Here is a 13853-nt window from a genome sequence, read left to right on the forward strand (position 1 = left end):
TCAGAGTCACAAACGACTCATTCAAGGATCCGTTCACTCTAAACTCTTCCTTTCAGAGAGTCTACTTTGCTCTGAATGGTCAGATGTCCCAGTCTGTTGTGATTGGTCCATCACTTACAGCTCATGTCAGAAAGGAAACCGCCACTGCCATATCTGAATTTCAGCTCAGTAATAATGTCGGATTTACCTTATCTATTTGAGCCCGAGTCCGATACTGATACATCGGAAGATCCACCTGAACCACCATCGCAAGCACGACGAGAACAGGTCGTTTCTCAGTGGTGAGTTTATTTGTAGTTTGGCAATAACTTGAGTTAGCCGGTTAGCAGAGGCTAACAGCTGAACACTGGCTGGACACGTATACAACACACAACTACGCATTTGGAACACTCTCCAAAACATACATCAAACTCAACACAAAAAGGGTTTAGTGACCACAAAATCAAGGTCCTGCCGTGGCCTTCCCAGTCCCCTGACTTGAAACCCAGAGAAAACCTGTGGGATGAACTGAAGAGGAGAATTCACCAGCGTGGACCTCGAAATTGGAAGGATCTGGAGAGATTCTGTATGGAGGAATGGTCTCAGATCCCTTGCCATGTATTCTCTAACCTCATCAAGCATTAAAGGAGAACACTCAGGGCTGTTATCTTGCAAAGGAGGTAGTACAAAGTATTTACTAAGAGGGTGCCAATAATTGTTTAACAAAAATATATTTTTGTATAAACCTGTTTTATTTGCAATTGTTTGATATCCATTAGAGCAGAGTGCTGTTTTGTTTTTGTTTTTTTAACAAAAGGTTAAACAATAAAGACAACTTTTCACAGCCTTCTTTGCTCATATTTACCAAGGATGCCATTATTAGTGGAGGGCACAGTATATAAGGGTTTGTCCAGGCTGTCAACAGTTTCACCTCATACCGCGTCAGAAGCACTTTGCTTGCACAGCTGATGAAGGACTTTTCTACATTTCTACACTACAGTATCCAAATATTAATGTAGAACATTCAAAGTTAAGTTTAATTGTGGTTAATTGGTTAGTTGGGTAGCAGGTAACTTGTATATGACTGTAGCTAGTTTTGGATAGTTTGTCTAATTACTTGACTTGGTAGTTCCACAAAAAATATATAAAATATATAAAATATATGTGTGTGTGTGTGTGTATATATATATATATATATATATATATATATATATATATATATATATTCACATCACATTCACATGGCACCGCCATTCCCCATTAAACTGGTGAAGATATTTAAGAGAAGATATTTAATATTGAACCTGATTGGTACTTATGCTTTCTGACACAACAATTATATTTGCAGAATAATATTATAATGTTCAGTCCTTACTCAGATTTTCCTGTGAAGTTTTCAGCTCCCACCTTTAATAAGCTCCTTGTTAAATGAATGTGAAGAGAGAATGCTGAAGTGATGGTTTTCACACTTTTAATCTCCTCACTCAAAGTACTTCCCCAAAGTAACATCATAAAATAGTTTTTAAAAGTTTAAGTTTTTAATTAGGAATTAGACTTTAGGTTGATTAAATCTGTTATTAGTCTACCTCCTCCTAAATAGCTGAAATGTTTGAATAAATCATGGAAAATCCTACATTTAACCAACTATTTCACAGGATGCTGATCTCGATTGTAATTGAATGGCATGCTGTATTCTTCAGCTAGGCTATACATTTAACTCTCTGCTTTCTGTTGTATTGGTGGTCATAACCTTTATTATGCATACGTCTTAATGGCAGATTTATGTGCAGTGTCTAGCTGGCGTTGTGACCCTGTGTCGATGAGGTTGTACCCAGGCCCTGGTCTCCAGTGTGGCGAGTTCTATTGTTGAATAGTCTGACAGGGGTCCAAGAGGAGGAGTATGAGGGTGGGTTGGCCTCTGAAGTCCCAGGAGGTGCTGGGGCCTGAGTGGACTGCTAATGAGAGGCCATCTGAGTCCCCATGCACCTTGAACGTGGCCACCACTGCCACCTGACCTTGGCTTTGATCCACCAAACTGATTGACCTCTCAATTCCCCACTGACCTCCCCTAACCATCTGGACAACACTGTGCTCTCATTCTCAGACCTGTGTACTCGTCATGCTTTCTCACACACAAATGCACAACAAAACAACATCAGTAAATGGCTTTATGCATCAGAAATCATCCTTGCCCTTCTCTTCCTATTATATTTATTCTAATATTTCTAACATCAGGTTTTTGCTGTGTTGTCTATAGTTTGCTGCTTCCATGTCCTTCCTTAGCAGACTAATTTAACCAGAGGTTTTCGTTTATGCCCATCTCTGATTGCGGGATGAGTCAGAGTCATTCCCCAGGCTTCTGCTTTATCTGAATCTTAATGCCCTGCTTTGTCACCCAGTGCACCATAGGGTGGCAAAGGAGTCACCAAGAGTAGGAAAAGAGCATTATCTGTTAAAGCCCTTCTGCAAAATGCTTAGAGGATGTTTTTCTCCTTTAAGTGGATTTAACCTGTCTGTTTCTCGTTCTTCGCTACAACAGTGCTATTGTGTTCCCTTTCTGTCTTTCTTCCTTCCCCCTCATTTCCCATCTCCCCACAGGATGACCTGTGCGCCAGTGAGGTCATCACATTATTTTACGTGGCAGGGTGGTTTTAAGTCTGTGCTCCTGTCACCGTGATTTTTTTTATTTATTTTATTTTTCTCATTTTTAGCCTTTAGAACATTTCATATTTTCATACAGTGTACACAGAGAGACTGGAGCAATGAATGCTTTTGGAAATTCCCTGCTCACACATTGCTTAGTTACCAACTGAATGTGTTTTTCCATCCCAGGTGTTTAAAGGATGACTTGGATTACAGTTCACTGGAAAATTCCAAACCTTCTGTGATGTTAAGTCATGCAGGATCTATATTAACCATTAGTGGTATGCAAAGCTGAAAAAAAAGCTTCCATTTTAGGTATGCTTTGATTTTTATTTAGGTTTAGTTAGCTGGTCTTCATACTGTATTTTGGTTGGATGCTGACAGATGCTGCTACTGTTGTAGGTTTAGAGTTAGCCTCCCACACAGATAGCATCAGATCAGGTTTGCTGATGGTTGCTCTCTAGCCCACATCAGTCTTCCACTTTATTGAATTAATGCACATAGCCAACATTCAACTCTGCTTAACACATGTATTCAACAGAACAGGCTGTACCCAGTACACAACAATTAGAGTGAGTGAGTGAGTGTCTAGGTGGGAGAGAGGGAAGATGAGATAGAATGATGCAAAAATTCCAAGCCCATGACCAGTGGTTACAGAATGGTTGTGTTAACATACCACCAAAGATAGGTTCCTAATAAATGATCTGTAACCAGTCTTACCTGTTAGTGTCTGAGTTATTTGGTGTACATGATTGTTATTGATTTGTGTCTCTCTTTTGCGTCCTCTGTCTCTCTTCCTGTGTCTCTTCATCTCTGAAATGCGGGGGAGTACACAGGAAGCAGAGTGCAGGCTGGAGGCTGTGGCCAGCGGTAGTTCAGCCTCGAGTCAATATTTGTTTTAGGAATCTCAATAGTAGAGGCACACTTGTGTCATCTGTGTAGCCCATAATGGAGCGCCATATGGCTGTGTTGACCTAGTGAGATCAGGGTTATTATCCCTCACCCTTATTCCTGTTCTCATATCACATTTTCTTTTTCCAAGTATTTCTTTCACTGTTTATTTATTTCTTGCTCACACAGATGTTTTCTCATTTCGCTTAATTCTCTGTATACCTATTTGAGCCTAAAATTTACTCATTCAATATTCTCCCCATTTTGGAGAATGTCTGTTCTTCCTTAATTCCTAGAGGCGACCTCTTACTGTAATATGACCCACGCTGCCATAGCAGCTAAATGAGTGAGGTTTTAGAAGCCAGAAATTGTAAGTCTGAAGTCAAAGTCAAGTACACAACTGTTTTCTTTCTTAGACTCATCAGTTAATGATCATGCTACTTAGTGTTGTTCAAAGCTAATGTTGTATGTGGACTTGTCTTCCAGGACTCTGGTGTTTTGTTTTGTTTTGGTTTTTTTTAATTATTGCCGATGTCTTCCCTTTCCCACTTTGTGCTGATGGAGGGATGAAGAGAGAAAGAGAACAGGAGTGGAGCAGATTGCTCTCTCTCTATGTATAGCCCTCAGGCTCAGGTGCTTGTCAGTGCCGGGTTCAGAGGGACCTTTTCAACAATTTGTCATGGCTGCCTAAGCTCCTGCTGCGCCGGCACGTGGCGCACACACACACACACTCTGTCACACACTCACTCGCATACTCTGAGGGGTGTGTGACAGGCAGCTTGGTCATGATGAAGTGCAAGGGCCTTGGCAACAGTCTAGCTCCTGGCAGCATAAGCAGCTTCCCTAATGAGTTGGGAATGGCATCAGTGGGGTCCTTCAGAAATTCAGCAGGCAGGCGTGTAGACAGCCCGGCCTCCACTCCAGCCCAGTCATTAGAGTAGAGTCATCAGCATTTCTGCTCACAGAGACACACACAAGCACACATGTTGACATGGTATTTTTCATTATGTAAGCTTGCTTTTTTCCACACTTATTCATATATTTCAACTGTGACACATAGAAAAACACATCCTTATAGTGGCACAGTGGCATAAATCACTACTTGACACAATTGTAGTGCAGGTTTGTGTGAAAGCTGAGAGATCATGGAGGAGGAAAGCACACAGTTCTCGTGTAGTAGTCGAGGCCCATCAGAAACCCCTGCTCCTCCATTTATGTGGACTGTTAACTACAAATGTAGACATTCGCCTCATATCTGGAATGACTCGTAAACCAGTGGCTTTGGAAGCATGATTAAATTTCATTAGTAGAGTGAATTTATCTTTTTTGTCTTTCACTCAACTTATCTCCTTTTTTCATGATCAGGGCTTACTCATCAGGTCTGGGGCAAAAGTGCTAGTGCCATAGTTAACTCATTGAGCAGTACATTATGGCCTTGAGACTTGTGTGTTAGTTGCACAGGACCAATCAGACTTCAGTCAAAAAACACTGTACACAGTACACACTTACTACATCTACAGGTGTGCTCATAAATTTACATACCCTTGCAGAATCTGCAAAATACTTTTAAAATAATAATAAGGATCGTAAAAATCTTTTTTTTAATTTAGTCCTGCCCTGAATAAGCTATTTCACATAACAGATGTTTACATATAGTCCACAAGACACAATAATAACTCAAATTACGCAAATGAACCAGTTCAAAAGTTTACATATGCTTGATTCTTAATACTGTGTGGTGTTATTTGGATGATCAACGCCTGTTTTTATGTTTTGTGATAGTTGTCATGAGTCCCTTGTTTGTCCTGAGCAGTTAAACTGCCAACTGTTCTTCAGAAAAATCCTCCAGGTCCTGTAGTACATTCTTTGGTTTTCCAGCATCTTCTGCATATTTGACCCCATTCCAACAGCGGCTATATGATGTTGAGATCCATCTTTTCACACTGAGGACAACTGAGGGACTCGTACACAACTGCTTATTACAAAAGATGCAAACGTTCACTGATACTCAAGAAGGCAACACGATACATTAAGAGCCAGGGGGGTGTAAACTTTTGAACAGGATGACTGGTGTTACTTATTATTTTGTCTTCTGGGAAAAAATTTTATATCTTATGTAACTTCTGAACAGCAGTACTAAATGGGACAAAAAGGGGCTTTACACCCCCTGGCTCTTAATCTCTCATGTTGCCTTATGTCATGTACATTTTTGAGCACAACTGTAAATCCTTTTTTCCCCCCACCATATCTTTATTTTATTTTTATTTTTTGTTCCACAAGTGGATCATATGTGCCACTTATTGATTCCAAACTCTGAAGCTCTCCCTTTTGGAAACAAGCATAGGAATGCTGGCAAGCAAGGGAAACATTCCAGATTTCAGGTTTAACCTTATGGACCAAAAGAAACAGATAAGGCCTAGAATTAAATGAGAATTTGAGAGCATTAGGGCTGCAACAGATGTTCAATAATTCCTACAAATTTGATAATAAAATAATTTTGAAAACCGTAAATCAATTCAAATTAATGACACTTTTACTAATAGACCTCTAACGTCTATAATCTTTCCTCATACCCAGATAGTGTGGTCTGCCTTGCATGGTGCAGAGTCAGTCATATCATTTTCCTCAGGGTTCTCAAGTTCTTAATATTTCATTGTTTACAACCTGAAAACATGAAACAAAATCAAGACACCACATGAAGGCACCTGTAGTATGTAACGATCGGTGTAGTCCTTGTGAACATGAATTACTCGGGTAAAACCTGCATGAATGAAACACCTGAAGAAAAAACACCCTAGTGCAAGTGCCTGTGAGGCGAGTTGTCTATTGTGAAACTAACTATTAGTAAAACTATGTTTAACTGTATTGATCGTGGTAAAGCAGCTAATATGATTTCAGCAGTCACCTCTCATTTACGGTGACATTTCAGTAAGTTTCCTATAGTGCACTCCTCCACCAGCAGGCCTTGTTAAAATGCTGAACTTGAATGAAAGTAAAATAGACTGCACTCGAACACCGTCTGGACCAGGCAATGTTTACTGATTCCACAGAGGAAAAGCTCAAAGGAAGGCTATGGTACGTATATGAGTCTCGTTCATCATTTATTCCCCTCTTCTGCCTTTCATAATGTATCATTTGTACCATAAAACTATCATCATTACATAATGTAGTTACCTTAATGAGGATGTAAGTACAGTAGCAAATATTCTTTGATAAGCTGAGGAATAAATGTGTGAATTAAAAAGCCAGCTGGTCAGTACAATATAATTAGATAAACTATAATTTTGTCATTAGTTTGCTTTTTTGTTATCTGTGTGTTTTATATTTTAAGCAGGCATTTTGGTTTTCCTCATATGGCATAGTAATTTGTTACACAGTCTACTGTAAATAAGCTCATTGTTTAAACAAGCAGATTAAGTTTACATTTTGAGCTCATTGTTAAGATATGAGGAGACTATAAGAAGGGGCTTTAATATGATTTGTATTCTGCTAGTTTTCTTTTATCGAATCATTCAAATGAATGGAGTCTTGAGTTTTACTTATCCTTATAGAATATTGTAATATTTTGTCCATTGTTCGGCAGAATGTTTGAAAACCAAAATAATTTCACTTTATAATTACAGCTAAGTCTATAAAACCTTATTTTGTAAGTATGTGTTTTATCTGAGCAGATATGTACAGATCCCATTGCCACGTGGTTTTTGCCAAACAAGATTGCATTGATGGAGAGTTTTTAGTCTGTATATATTTAGCTCTATCCTTCCATCAGACTCGTTTTCCTTAACAAACTCTCTGTCAGCTATGAGGAGCGGGCTCTCTATCTGGAGGCCATCATTCTGAATCACAAGGAAAACCTGACATTTGAGGATTTTGCTGCCCAGGTTTTCTCACCTTCCCCCACCTACTACCCAATGAGTGGGACAGGTAAGGGCCTCTTTATCTCTCTATCTCTCTCTCTCTCTCTCTCTCTCTCTCTCTATCACTATCTATCTATCTATCTATCTATCAGTCAAACTGTGATAGAGATCTTACACATACCCTGTCCTTGCTGCACCTGTCTCTTTGCTGCTATTTTCCCATCCTGCTCTTTACCAAGATGTGTGTGTGCATGTGTGTGTGCAGTCCAGCTGGCACTGTCAGCAGCAGAGCTTAAAGGGATTGTTCACTCGTACAGTGCTCATGCTCCTGAATTGAATGTGTTAGTATAATGACATGCTAATAGTAAACAGGCATTCACTCAGTCTTAGTGTAACAGGTGTGTTTATGTTAAACAGAGTTTGTGTTAACCAGTCAAAATGTGTGAGGGGGAAAAAACTGCCAGCGCATAGCAGGAAGTCCAAATGCATGTCAGGGGCAATGACTATTATTTTATTTAAAAAAAAAAAAAAACACAAAATCATAAACATCTGCTTCTTATTCACTTAGAAAGTTTTTTTTTTTTTAATGATTGACACTTTACATAGAAAAGAAATATACTACATATTATTTTCTGTTTTGGTTCATGCTGTCATTTATGTATTTAGAATAATTACGAGTATTTACTAATGGCCGCATGCTTTAGATAGAAATAGCTCATTGTGATTGAGGTATGCATTCTAACATATTAAAAGTGGTTAATTCATCTTTATGCCATTGCACCAATTTATCAAGACACCTGCAGAGAACATATCTGGATCAAAGTTTTGCACTATGAGTCTGTAGTAATTGTACTAAAGAAGTCTGATAACTAGCCCAGAAAAAAGGCATCGCTGGGGTGTATTTACATAGCAAAAACACCTTTACTTTCTAAAAAGCCAGTGAAAATCCACCACCGAGTCCTCTGTTAACCTAAATCTAAATAGTAAACAGTCCACACATTTGTTTATGCTACTGTCACCCTTGCCCAAGTGCTGTGGAGTCCCAATCTAGGCCATGACTGAGAGACAGTTAAAAAAAAATGTGCACACTTTTACCCACATCACACTCGTGTGCATGATCTGGTCATTGTTGCTGAAGGTTTGCAGAACATAATGCAATACCAGTTTTAAAATGAAGATGTTACGTAGCATAGCCAAGGTTTAATGGAACTGTCTTTTTCTCAAGGAAATTTGCTGTCAATTATAATTCTTCAAATGTGTAAATAGCTGAGAGAGAGAAACCATTTTCAAAATTATTCTGTTAAAAAAAATACCTGGTTTAAATCTAGAAACATGTATGACCTAGACAAATTGGAAAACAATCGACACAGCTGAGCTGTGAACCAACACACACTTAGAGCAAAGAATCATGAAATGTATTCCATGCTGAATGTGTGGAAAATATTTGACCACTGAGCATTATTTATTATTAAAGATTATTAATGTAAAAAAGGGTTCTTGTGACTGAGAGTGATTTAGCTTTAATGGCTGGGCTGGGTATTAAACCACCACTGCTTTCCCAGCAGGAATCTCTTCTTATTGTGCCTCATGAAAGTGCTATTAATGTCAGGCTGTGTACTGTATGTGTGTGGCAGTGTGTGTTTTTTTTTGTGTATACCTGCTCCATTCTTCATTAACATCTCATCCATGACAGCGGGCAGGAGATGGCCAGGCATGGTTTGGGACATGGAGTACTCTTGGGCTAAACTGGAGTGTAAGCCTTTTTTCCCCATTTCCTTATTTAGGCATGTCATCCCTGTATGCCTCATCACCCAAACCCCCGTTCTCCTTCAAGTGTTCTCAAGGTTGGTTGACCCTGCATGTGCCCGTAGCACAGTGACACTGTGAACTCTGTATACACCTTGAGCCAGTGTTTGTGTACCACCTGTAGCTTTTTTATTATTTATTTATTTATTTATTTTTTATCATAAAACAGATGTTGGATGAGTTTGTCAATATACATTCTCCATGTTTACTGTTGAAGTATATTTTTTGTATAGTTCATTTGTTGTTGTTTTCTTTCCTTTAAAGGCTTTGAAAACTTCTTACTCTTAGTTATAACTTGCTGTCAACTTGTTTGAGGTGACTTTTGCAGTAGGTGACTTGAAGTACCGTATACGAATCAGAATTAAGAATATGACACCTCCTTAACCACAGCTGACTTCTTTTCTGCTCACTCATCCTCTTTAGACTTTTTGCACCTGAGAATCCATGATGAAAACTCCATCTAACTACCATTTTTAGTATAGTAGTTGACACTTTTATGGAATGTAGTGTTACCTCACATTAAACACAGTGAATGAATTAAAATTACACTGCCCAGACTACAGAGTTACACTATACAGCCACAATTATTGTATACAATAATGCTTGAAAGTTTGTAGAACCCTTTATATTTTCTATACATCTGCATAAATATGACCTAAAACATCATCAGATTTTAACACGAGTCCTAAAAGTAGACAAAAAGATCCCAATTAAACAAGTGAGACAAAAATATTATACTTGGTAATTTATTTATTGTGGGAAATGATCCAGTATTGTATATCTGTGAGTGGAAAAAGTATGTGAACCTTTGCTTTCAGTATCTGGTGTGACCCCCTTGGGCAGCAATAACTAAACTAAACTAAGCATTTCCAATAACTGCTGATCAGTCCTGTACATCGGCTTGGAGGAATTTTAGCCCATTCCTCAATACAGAACAGCTTCAACTCTGGGATGTTGGTGGATTTCCTCACATTAACTGCTTGCTTCCACAGCATTTCTACTGGATTAAGGTCAGGACGTTGCCATTCCAAAGCATTAGCTTCATTATTCTTTGACCGTTATTCAGTAGAATGACTTGTGTACTGAGAGTTGTTGTCTTTCTGCATGACCCACTTTCTCTTGAGATTCAGTTTATGGACAGATGTCCTGACATTTTCCTGTAGAATTCGCTGGTATACTTCAGAATTCATTGGTCCATCAATGATGACAAGCCGTCCTGGCCCAGATGCAGCAAAACAGGCCCAAACTATGATACTGCAATGTTTCACAGATGGGATAAGGTTGTTTTGCTAGAATGCAGTGTTTTCCTTTCTCCAAACATAACTCTTCTCATTTAAACCAAAATGTTTTGTTTTGGTCTCATCTGTCCACAACATATTTTCCTTATAGCCTTCAGGCTTTTCCATGTGATCTTTAGCAAACTGCAGATGGGCAGGAATGTTCTTTTTGGAGAGCAGGGACTTTCTCCTTGCAACCCTGTCATGCACATCATTGTTCAGTGTTCTCCTGATGGTGGAATCATGAACATTAACATTAGCCAATGTGAGAGGCCTTTAGTTGCTTAGAAGTTACCCTGGGATCGTTTGTGACCTTGTGGACTATTACATGTCTTACTCTTGGAGTGATCTTTGTTGGTTGACCGCTCCTGGGGAGGTTAACAGTGGTCTTAAATTTCCTCCATTTGTATACAATCTGTTTGACTGTGGATTGGTGGAGTCCAAACTCTTTGGAGATGGTTTTGTAACCTTTTGCAGCCTGATGAGCATCAACAACTCTTTTTCTGAAGTCCTCAGAAATCTTCTTTGTTCATGCCATGGTATACTTTCACAAACATGTGTTATAAAGTTCAGACTGATAGATCCCTGTTCTTTAAATAAAACCAGGTGCTCACTCGCACTTGATTGCCATCCCATTGTTTGAAAACGCCTGACTCTAATTTCACCTTTAAAGTAAACTGCTAATCCTAGAGGTTCACATACTTTTGCCACTCAGATATGTAATACTGGATCATTTTCCTCACTAAATAAATGACTAAGTATAATATTTTTGTCTCATTTGTTTAATTGGGATCTTTTTGTCTACATTGAGGACTTGGGTGAATATCTGATGATATTTTAGGTCATATTTATGCTGATATATAGAAAATTCTAAATGGCTCACAAACTTCCAAGCACCACTGTAATTAGGGAGAAATAGCTTTCACCCTAATTAATTACCCTACCTAATCGGCAGTTATTGACAGACAAATCCATAAGACATCTGCTGGTACTGAACCACTTCTGGTGCCACTTGCAATACAACCCCATGCTGATTAGTTCAGCTTTTTGAACTAGCTGGATGTATTACTGCAGGCAACAACTACCCAAAAACTGCATCTTATTTAGTCCAATTATGGTTTTTATGTAAACAAATGAAAAAGAGAAAATATACCAAAGATGCAAACATATATAGATATTGTAAACAGAGCCAGCTTGAAACTTTATTTTACGATAAATCCTTATTGCAAGCAGAAGGGAAAAGGGTGAGGCACGACCAGAGAGAAAAGTATAATTAAGTATTATTGAGTATCATAACATAAAAACAACTAGTAGTAGTAGTAGTAGTAGTTGTAGTAATAGAAGCATCATCAGAAGCCACTTGCTTCCAGTAGCTTCTCTCTATTAATTTTAGCAATGGTTTAATTTAGAGGAGTCATTTAATAACCATTAACCAAAGCAGCATAGTCCTAAATAAATAGAGGCTGGACCTGAACAATCCTAAAAAGACTTTGGTACCTATGTAACATATTTTGCTAATACACTAACATGATTATGTGAAGTTGTTGTTGTTAAAATTAATAATAATACTAATAATAATAATAAAATTAATACTGTTGTTGTTATTATTATTATTATTATTATTATTATTATTATTATGAAGTTCTAATTCCTATTCAGCAAATTAACACAAAATTCACAACCCTGTAGTAAAGCTAATAGGTTCATAAAGTAGACTGTAAAATATTTAGCCTTTTGTTCAGGTAGTGGAGCAGTAGTGAGAGAGGCTGCATTGTTCCACTTAATTAATATATGTATAATATATAGAACTTAAATTTATCAGTTTATATGTTTCTTGTCAGTAAAGTTAACTGGGAGCTACTGGCTGCTAACAAGGCCATTGTTTCTCACACTGATCTGAGAAAAAACCTTGGACTGGTCTTTTGAATTTCTTGGATTCCGTAAAATGAATGCAAATGAGTACTCGCATTTGTTTTTAAACATGCAGTGCATTTCGATGGGTGATAAATAACACTACATTATGTAGTGTTAACCACTCCTCATCAAAACCACACACGTATTTTCTACAAAAAGTGCAGCCTGTAAATTGCAGACTGTTTAATGAGTGTTTGGAGCTTATGGAGCCAGAGTCGGTCCTTAGGATATGTGGTGTAGGGGGTCAGGGTTATGCATATAGGACACACCTTCTTCTCTTTTAACACCTCGCTCCTGGTTTCCCTGCCCTCTTGTTGAAAAGCACAAAATAACTATGTTCAGAATATCAACATATTGTTCCAACTCACTGAGGCATCATCTTGTAATATTTATTCATCAACATTAAAAACCTCAAATTTATCGTGAATTCTTTTTGGCCAAATGTGCAATGTGTCAGTAAAAATGATCCCTTTTTTTTGTTATCCGTCACTGTAAAAATAACAATGGTGTGTTGTTGCAGAAACTTGTTTACTTTGAGGAGAAAGCACCATTGCATCATAATTGGAGCAGATATGCTCTCATAGTTCTGGCAGAAAATAGTTGCTAAATTTAACGATATTCGAATTTTAGTTAATGATATGTGTTTTTTCCACCCTTGGTAGTTCATATTTAGTGACCGATCTTCAGTATCACAATTAAAGAACTTTTGAAACCAAGTATGACCGAGACTGGATTAGTTTTAGCATGTACATGAAGTATTAGGAAAGACATGCCAGTTTTGGCTCAGCTGTCTCAGATTTTACTGAAGCTGCAGCATGCAATGGATATAAAAAGTCTACACAACCCTGTTAAAATGGAAGTTTTTTGTAATGTAAAAAAAAAAATAAAACCAAGATAAATCAGGTCAGATTTTTTTTTCTCCAAATTACAACATATAAAAATTAAGTGAAAAACAATCAGGAATATTTTAGGGGAAAATAGGAAAAATACGAAAGTTACAATAAGCTGATTGCATAAATATGCAAACTGCTTTATAATTGGAGGTGTGGTATTTAAAAAAGGGTCATTAGATGTACCATGGAACACCATGAAGGCCATCATCAACAAGTAGAGAAAATGGAGCACCACAGTGACATTACTAAGAACAGGATGTCTTTCGAAAATATACAAAAGGACAAGACAAAAACTTACCAGGGAGGCTCCCAAGAGACCTATGGCAACATTGAAGGAGCTGCATGAATATCTGACAAGTACTGATTACTCTCTGCATGTGACAGCAATCTCTCGCATTCTTCACATGTCTGGGCTATGGGGTAGGGCGGCTAGACAGAAGCCCTTTCTCACTAAAAACATCCAAGCCCAAATAAATCACCCCAAACAATGTGGCAAAATGTGTTATGGTCTGCTGAGACCAATTCCAAAAGGTAAAATAATTCCGAAAGACTTGTTTGGCAGAAAACATCACCAAAAGAACACCATACCCACG

At 38.1% G+C, this 13853-nt stretch overlaps 1 protein-coding gene across 5 annotated transcripts in view; it reads left to right on the forward strand.

The window, feature by feature from the left end:
- Positions 1-13853, forward strand: part of ralgapa2 (Ral GTPase activating protein catalytic subunit alpha 2) — a 128570-nt gene that overhangs the window by 107113 nt on the left and 7604 nt on the right. For 3 of the 5 annotated variants that reach the window (XM_017476062.3, XM_053682928.1, XM_053682930.1), the window contains one exon: positions 7313-7437. In XM_017476062.3, coding sequence (XP_017331551.1) covers positions 7313-7437 — 125 coding nt within the window. Of the gene's footprint in view, positions 1-7312; positions 7438-9063; positions 9846-13853 lie in introns of those variants that run through there. The other 2 variants (XM_053682929.1, XM_047157663.2) reach the window with 2 other exon arrangements.

This window comes from Ictalurus punctatus, chromosome 9 (genome assembly GCF_001660625.3).
Source record: "Ictalurus punctatus breed USDA103 chromosome 9, Coco_2.0, whole genome shotgun sequence".
NCBI classification, from domain to species: domain Eukaryota; kingdom Metazoa; phylum Chordata; class Actinopteri; order Siluriformes; family Ictaluridae; genus Ictalurus; species Ictalurus punctatus.